Raw genomic sequence first — 8,766 nt, 5'->3', positions numbered from 1 at the left:
CGGGTTTGAGCTCTGATGTTTCTTAGTTCCTTGAAGATCTTGCAACCTTTGTAGTTCGCTGGGTGAGAGCCATCACAGTTGGTGCATTTTGCTGGAGTGTTGCGGGGTTTTCCACACTCACCTGATACGTGGTTTTCCCCACATCTGACACAGCGATAAGGATGACGGCAATAAGTCTTGGTATGGCCAAGTGCTTGACATCGAGTGCACTATAAATAAGTTAAAAATTGATTAAAAAATATGTTAGTCTCTTGGTTAAAATATATATATATATATATATATCCAACATATATTTAACGCAGTTAATTAACGCATATGTTCCAGTATCCTATTTGAACCATAAATGATTTCCATGTTGTTTCCTATTAGAACTAATTGAATTTAAGGCTGTGGTTCCAGGGAACAAGGGACTGTGATTTGTAAAGGCTTAAATCTGGAACATGTTGATGTGTACCAATATCTAGGAATCAGAATTAATAATGATGGCATGCTGGATTTTGAGGCAAACCTCCGTATAGGAAAAGCAATAAAGCTATACCACCAACTCCATAAAAAATAAACAAGTCTCAATGATGACATATGCAGCTGATAGCTGACCCAGTATTAAACAATTCAAAAGCCATATATAAGCCACAGATATGGAATTCCTAATTGGTTAAAGAAATAGAAGAATCTGAGGCTAATTTATGAGGTTTCGTAATGATTCGTTTTCTGATAGTGCAGCCACTGCCCCTTTCTATATACCCTTGTAGGCTACATTTTAGTTAGTACTGTCGGATTTAAGTAATCCGATTTTTACCATTCTTTTTTGGATTTATATAAAGTCTGGGTCGGGGGTCTCATTTTCTGATGCCCCCCTTTCCGCGGACACCGGAAGGCTCTGAAGACGCTGTGACCGCAATGCCGCCCCAGCCTATGCACTATGCAAGCTAGGACCTGGCCTATCCCTACCATCACGCCAGGATGCAGGACACGCTGACCAGCCTCTGGGGGAAAAGGACGTCTTTTCAGACACTAGGCGATCACATGGTTTTCACCATATTCGCCCACAGCGCAACCTGGACGAGAAAGCGGCTGGAAGACGTCACCGCGGCGGCGAAAACGTCATTTCACCAGATAAGCCATAATATAATAAGCAATAATAATAAGCCATGAGACCACTCCAATGCTCTGTTTTCATATTACAAAATTTATATAAAATATATTATAAAATTACACTCGGGACACCTGCAGTATAGCACGAACAGGTCCCGATGTAAACAAGTACATCAAAGGATACTTTCAAGTATCAATGTTATCAATCAGTCAGTTCATTTGGTTTGCTAATATACTGATTGTAACTAATTTTGGAAACAGTGATATTGTTTACTTGAAATAAAGAAATATCTTTCTCCTTTTAATGTTATTCTTCTGGAAACACCCTAAATCTAATTATCCTTAATCAACTGTTGCTATTAATTCCATCATACAAACTGAAAACATCAAGAAATGCCTATAAGAATGTTCTACCCTGAAGAATTAGTTTTAGTTGTTTCAATCTATTTGCTTTAAATAAAACAAAATTATCTTGTACATTCTCTTTCTTTGATTTATATCAATTACAAATTATGATAAATTCACAACAACTTGGTTTTGTTGTCACTTAAGAGTTACTTGGTGGACTGTCTTGTTTTGATCAAATTCATTTGGAAGATTAATTTCATTTTAAGAAATTTCTGATTAAAAATGCAAACTTTTTCTTCTCTTTATTGTATCCTCTTCTACCAATGAGCAGTGTGAGGTACCTGCCTGCAGAGCCGAATCCATAAATCCCAAACCTGTACCAACTGCTGCCTTCTCCAGTCAATTCCTCTCCTGTCAAAGGCCTCTTTAACACCTACCTCCCAAGTCTTTCTGTATTAATTATAACTTAATACAATATTATTTGAATAACTTACTCTATTGTCTATTAAATTTAATGAGGCATAATTTTATTTATTTTCATGTATTATATATTTCCGTATTTCATATTTCCCGTCTTACCTTTTCCACCCTAAAGCTTTTAAATTATCTTTGTCACCTACTTCCTTTTGAAACCCGCAGGATCCTGGTTACTTCCTTAATATTTCCCCACTTTGACTATTGCTGTGTGGTTTACGGGGGAGTCTATGAAGATCTCGATGCAAAATTAAAATGGTTAATTAATTACTTTGTACGATTCATCTTTGGGGTTCCCAGGGACGCCTCTGCACCCGATTTTATGAAGAGTTGAAGTGGCTTTACCCCTCCCTCCGTCGTAAATATTTCCTTGCTTCCATTCTCTATCAAGTTATCCAATCCCACCGTCCATCGTACATCTCAGTTATCCTTCAATTTAAGTCCTCAGTGCATTCCTGCAATACCCGCTCATGTCCTTCAGACTTATATGTAACTGCCCATCGAACTGCAGCCTTTGGTAAATCTTTCCTCATTCGTTCCTCTTCCCTATGGAATTCTATTCTCTCCTTTATTCGTAGTTCTAATACCCTTCCAATCTTCAAATCCCGTATCTTCTAATACCTTCTGTCCACCCAATTCCGGAAGAATAACAATTGAAAGTTTCAAAAAAGCTTTATATATTTTCTGTCTTAGATTTTTGTTTATAATTGTAAATATGTCCACTAGCAGAAATTATCTCTTTTCATTTATTATTTTTTAGTTTAATTGTATTTAATTTTTTATCATTAGTTTTCTATTTTTATATACTACCAGAAGTCATCTTATGTTTTATGATACGACAAGTGGTTTTATTTTATTTGTTTTGTCATTATTTTATATATTCTGTTAATTATTGTTGTTTATTTGTATATTTTTAAATTCATTGTATTATTTTATTTTATGACATCTTGTAATTTCATCTCTATTTTGCAATTTACTCTAAGGATCTAAAGCCTAATTTTGATGCCTGTAAATTATTCTAAAGGGATCAATCCCAGAATAAATAAAGATTATTATTATTATTATATCATCAAGATACGGTCTTGATTAAAAGTTACTTATTGCTTTTGTTGGTTATTATTGGAAGATTCCAAAGTAAAGTCTTAAGTTTATTAATCACCAATAAATAACTAAGCAGTCATGTATACTGTACATGTTGAACTGTCTTAAGATGATACACTATCTCTTTTATATTAGTCTTTTTTAAACTGTCAATGCGAGATATGCCATCTGCTGGCTATGTGATTTAATCTTGTTATGATGATACTCAAATTGATAAAATGTTGACTGATAGTTATTAACTAGTATCTGAAAAATTCAAGCTTTGTTCTGTAATCTTCTCGTAATATACTATCAGTAATCTTTGTCTCTTTTTTTTTTTTTTGTTTTTGTTTAGTTTTTGCACTCTTTAATTAATTTTTTTTTTTTTTTTAAAGATGCATTTCACCGAAATAGTCATACTCCAGTTTTACCTTATGAACTGCAGTTGAAATATGACCATTTAAGTCAGCATCGAAAGTTATCGATTTCTCCTAATAGGATGTCTCCTGTGAGTAAAAATTAGTTAATTGTGTTTATGTAATGTTGGTTATTTGTAATTAATATTTCTTATTTTAAGCAACAATATTACCATTTAAAGTAAATATTAAAACAATGAAAATAAACTTTGAAATTAATAAGTTGTTTGTAACTAGCAAAACATTTAACTTGAGCAAAACCTTAATTATTTTTTTTAATAATTCATTTAATGAACTATTGTTTGCTTAATTGGCAATATAATTATATTCGTAGATCAGAAAATGATTTATATAGAGGTTAGTATTATTTTTTGTGACTTAGTGTTAGTGAAATATCAAAGTCTTATGTTATAATCAGAATCCGGATTTTTTATGAATCAAATGTGGTGCAATTAGCCATATTTTATTTTGCATATTTGGCAATAAATGCATGTTTCTTAAATCTAAATTTTGTATGGCCTGCCAAACTATCCTGTTGAAGGCTCATTCCTCTCTTGGGCCATGTCCCTAGTCCTTGGTAAAATCATTAGAACCCACATAAAACAAGAATTTGATTATACAGACCAATGTAGATTTACTTCATGAAGATCCTACATTGATCATCTATTTAATATAAGGTAGTAACTGGAGAAATATCCAGACGTTTCCTAGAATATTAAATTGGTTTTTATTAATTTAGAGAAAATAGAAACAATACCTCAACAATAACATTGTTTCGGGTAACCTAAGATAACCAAAAGACTGAAATGGATTGGAGGGCTTCCATAATGTTGGCACTACCATTGGCCCATTTGACCAACAACAAAAGTACCTCCTTCAGCACTCTCTGTGGGAGAAGAAGCAAGCCATCTTTTTTTTTTTTTTGCCATCAGCAGTCCCCTTTTTTTTTCTTCAATGATTAGTAGAAATCCACCTGGAGTGAGTAAAAACATTACGGACTGGCTCTCAACAGCAGGAGGGAGAGAGATCAAGAAATGAAGAGGGAGTAACTGAAGAATGGTGTAAATCCACCTATCAGCATAATTAACACCCATCATCAACCACATCTGCAGTTTTCCATAGCCCAGTTATTCAAAATTCATTAACACATCTAACAATAAATGTTTTATTTCGGCCACCCCCTACACTACTTGTAATTTAGACAATAGAATTTTAGTTTCAGTTAACCATGTTTTATTTCATTATATACAGTCCACTAACATCCAACCACCCAACCAAAAGTGAATGTACACCTGGCCTTCGGTTGAAGGTGTAATTCATACAGAAATAATGATACCTTCAATAATTAACTTCATAGAATATGGATTTTTCTCATTTTCCATCTTTCCATACCCCTGTTTGTTTCTTTTAAACAACACATCCAGTTTCAATTTCAGTTAGTTGCTTACTTTCTTTACAAGTTGTAATGTTAGTTTTAATACAAATACTAACAGTAAGTGCATTCATTGTGTTCTTTAAAGTTGAAATCTTGGTTCAAGAAATAGAATTGGAATCTAGGATTTGAAATATATGAAAGGAGATAGGATCCAAAGTGTAAAAATAGTGTTTAAAATAATGAATAGTGTGCAACTTCAGGGGCCTGATATATGTGTTACGACCAAGAGCCCTTTATTGCATGTTGATAAGAGTTCAAATAAAATGCATTGTGAGAAATTTTTTGGTTAGCGAACACATAATTGTTTATAAAATAATACAGATCCCAGGAGGGAGAGATTTAAGAGAAAGAATATTGAGGGGTGTTAAAATACCCCCCACCAGGGCTGATAAGAATTCTATAGCACTCAGATGTGTAAATCCGACAACTAGTACTATGCTGAATAATAATCTTACTTTTGTCAACACACGTATTAGTGTATTGCCAACTAAACTCAGTTTCAATAACCAAGTTTTTTTTTTGACAAAAGTTATAAATTATTAAATCAATTTAAAAACTGTGTAACCAGGCCAAATTGGAAAAACCTAAATATATACATACATTATGTATATAACTTAAGTATTCTCGAGTGAAAACAGTGAAAAGGGTATGAAATGACTCTCACGAGTTCCAGAAATCGAATTGTCTTTATTCAGTCCAGTACTTCTATATGCACATGCCAATCAGCTGTTCGATTTGATCAGCTGATATGCCCGGTCAGCTGTTATCAATCCTATATACATAAATTAAACTTGAAAAGAACGAGAAGAATTCCTCGTACAATAACATGAAAAAGACTAAATTTACAAAAAATATGAAACTTATATATACAAAATTAACAAAGAAACTAGAAATAAACCAAAAAAAAAAAAAAATAATAAAAAATAAAATAAATACATTTTGTGTAGTCTAATCTCCTTGTGGCAATATGAGGACACTCTTATGTTGTTATTCCCAGAAGTTTTAACTGTTCAATGTGGACAGTTCTCCTCTTTCTAGGCTCTTTGACGCTTTCTATTGTAACATTATTATGTTCTCGAATGATGATCACTCTAAATGGGTCCTCATACCTCTGCAGCTCCTTCCCTCTATTGTGAATTACCCTGGATTACCATGATGTCGACCTTTCGGGCGAGAGTCCTAAGTTCGTCCGCGACCCTCGTCTTCGGCCCATATTGACTGCAGGATCTGCAGCCTACGCATGCGCGTTCTTTTCACCTGGACGACCATCTTCTCCAGATGTAGCGGGCATTCCCTGGTGCCCGCACAATGTTGGAGATCTTTCCCCTCTCTGCCTTGCTCGCTACAGTTTCTGCAGTGCAGTGTTAGTCCCTTCTTCTTTGCCTGACATTCTTTTATCTTATACCCCGTGCCAAGACACCACTTACACACCAGGTCCTCTGTGCATGCCTTGGCAGGGTGTCCATACTTCTGACTCCGCAAGCAGAGCAGGGGGTCGAGGTAATCTCTGATGGTCATGCTCCACCATCCTGTCGTCGTGTGGGCTGTGGACAAGTTCATCAGGGCGAACCTCACTGACTGGTGGACTTCCACCACCCACCTCATCGATAGCCCACCCCTAAGAGGAGTGGAGAAGCAGGGTCTCATCCACTCCACCTTGTCCTCCTCTCTGGCATTTCCAAGGCCACTCTTGTCTCACATGTACCTAACCAGGATCTTCTCATCCCAGTGCTTTGGCACTCCTTTAACTTCGAGGCGGGGCCTCCTCGCCATTGCCAGCTTCGTCTCGAGTCCTCCCTGCTTCAGCCGGTCACATTCTAGGAGTCTCTTTGCCTGGTCCGCACTCTCTGTCCTTATCAGGACTGCGTTAGCATTGGTGACTCACCATTTTGGCAGAGACTCCTATCTGCCTCTTGGGAGGGGGGATTGCTTGTGGATCCTGCTCGGAGACCACCCTTCTGTGCTTCCTTTGACTGTCATATATGTGCCACAGCTGTACCTCCATTTCCCTAACCGAATTTACCATAGACCCTTGGTGTTCCTAATACGTGTCCCAGCTTTTTCCAGCAGATCACTCCCCACAATGGCCTGATATTCGTCGCCAGCTGCTGGTTGGCGGTTGGCGGTTGGCGACCATCCTTTTCCTTACACTTTGTTCCTGAAGCTTCTGAGGTTTCACTAGAGGACTCACTAGGTCTATAGTCCTTTTGCACATATTAGGGCACTGTCGTGCTGTGTGGCCTTCATTACCGCACTCAAAGCACCTAGTGCTGGGTCATTGGGCCACTAGGTGTCCTACTTTTCTGCACACATGGCACTTCCTATCTTCCTTCCCTCCTCCATTGCATAGTCTGCTCTGGTTCCTTGCCTTTCTCCACCCGTACCTCTATCTTTACCACTATCCCTGGGTTCTTTTCTCTTCCATGGTGTTAACGGATTCCTTGTGCGGTCGTACGGTACTCTGTTCCATCCTCCATCATTGACATCCATCCTTGCATCCTCCTCTCTAGCACTCGTGTCGATCATGTCTTGAGCACATTCCACAAAAGTGCGGTCCCAAGGTAAACCTGCCCTTTTATTTGTCTCCTTGGCCAGGTGCACCTTCATTATGGAGTTGATGAAATTCATCCTCCAACTGACTACATCCACTCCAAGAGTCTCTCTCATCTTTTCTGTGGTCAGATTGAACTGTCCTAACAGCGTGGCTGCGTACTGTCCGTTAGGCTGCCCGTGCTTTCTCCTCTCCTGCAGCATGTAGAAAATGTCTTTCTCTGGGGACCATTTGCCTCCTCCATAGGCCTTCTTTAATCTTTCCTTCACTACTGGCCATGCTGTTTCCGCCTCAATATGGTTCAAAATAATCGCGTTATTCTTGTCCAGCAACTCCTCTGAGACCTTGGCTGCCAACCTCTCCATGATGTGATCTCCAACTTTAATAAAGTGATTTAACTCACTAATTTCGCCTGAGAACCGCTCCAGATCTGAGATGGCTTTTCTAATATCCTCAGAGGTTGCTGCTCTCACTTTCATTTTAGCCAACATATTAGCGTGAGCAGCCGCAAGAGTGGTCTCTGGTAGCGGGGTAGCACCGGAACTACAACGGGGCTGCATGAACTCCAGGAGACGGTTACACCACAGGGATCCGTAGAACTGGCGGCCTCACTGCGGGCTGTGGTTGTGGTTGACCATCACCATTAACCATCTTGGTCAGTAAAAAAAAAAAAAAATAAAATAAGTGACAATATAAGAGAAATAAAAGAAAAGAAACCCAGAGGTAAAAACAATCAGTGAACAGAGTTTCCGGGTCTCGGCACCACTTACGAGTACTTGGACTGAAAGACTTAAAAAAAGGAAACAGAATTATTACCCACGCTTTCTAGAATGATACTGCCTTTATTCTCTCTGTAATGATCCTATATACATTGTAATAATTTTAAAAAATATAAAAATAAAAATAGAAAGAATCTGAATAGTTTTTTAAACTTTCTTCAAATATGAAAGATAACTTGGGTTCAAATTTAAGAACTTTACTCTTAAATGGATAATAGAATTATATTTAACTTGTATAATATAAAAAGACTCTTAATTTTATTATATAAAAAGAAAGAGAGAGAGACTCTTAATCTCAGGGCGTGTTGTTACTAGACAATCAGAACAGGCATTTACAATAGTTTGAAGTAATTAAAATTAAATCTGTTTTACAAATATATTCTCACTTAGTTATAGCCAAACTAACCAAGCTCTATATACTAACGATCCTCCTTTGTTGATTCTTTGGCGCCTTCCTTGTTCTCATCTTCTTGTCCTGTCCCTAGCATCAAATATGGCTTCCTTCTTGACAGAAATTCTTCACCACTTCATCTTCAGAGACCATCTCTCCTTGGCGTCACAGACCGAACTCACTCTTCCCTTCCAAAC

The 8,766-nt window shown here is 37.3% G+C and overlaps 1 protein-coding gene across 2 annotated transcripts in view; it reads left to right on the top strand.

Annotated features, from left to right (window-relative positions):
• Positions 1–8,766, top strand: part of LOC106684756 (serine/threonine-protein kinase pelle) — a gene marked incomplete in the record, with an annotated part of 133,213 nt that overhangs the window by 103,040 nt on the left and 21,407 nt on the right. For both annotated transcript variants that reach the window (XM_067051300.1, XM_067051301.1), the window contains 1 exon segment: positions 3,393–3,505. In XM_067051300.1, coding sequence (XP_066907401.1) covers positions 3,393–3,505 — 113 coding nt within the window.

Source organism: Halyomorpha halys, unplaced genomic scaffold, assembly GCF_000696795.3.
Source record: "Halyomorpha halys isolate HHAL.00 unplaced genomic scaffold, Hhal_1.1 Scaffold612.1, whole genome shotgun sequence".
Lineage (NCBI taxonomy): Eukaryota > Metazoa > Arthropoda > Insecta > Hemiptera > Pentatomidae > Halyomorpha > Halyomorpha halys.
The sequence above is the reverse complement of the archived record's forward strand: the minus strand, read 5'-3'. Positions and strand labels throughout refer to the sequence as shown.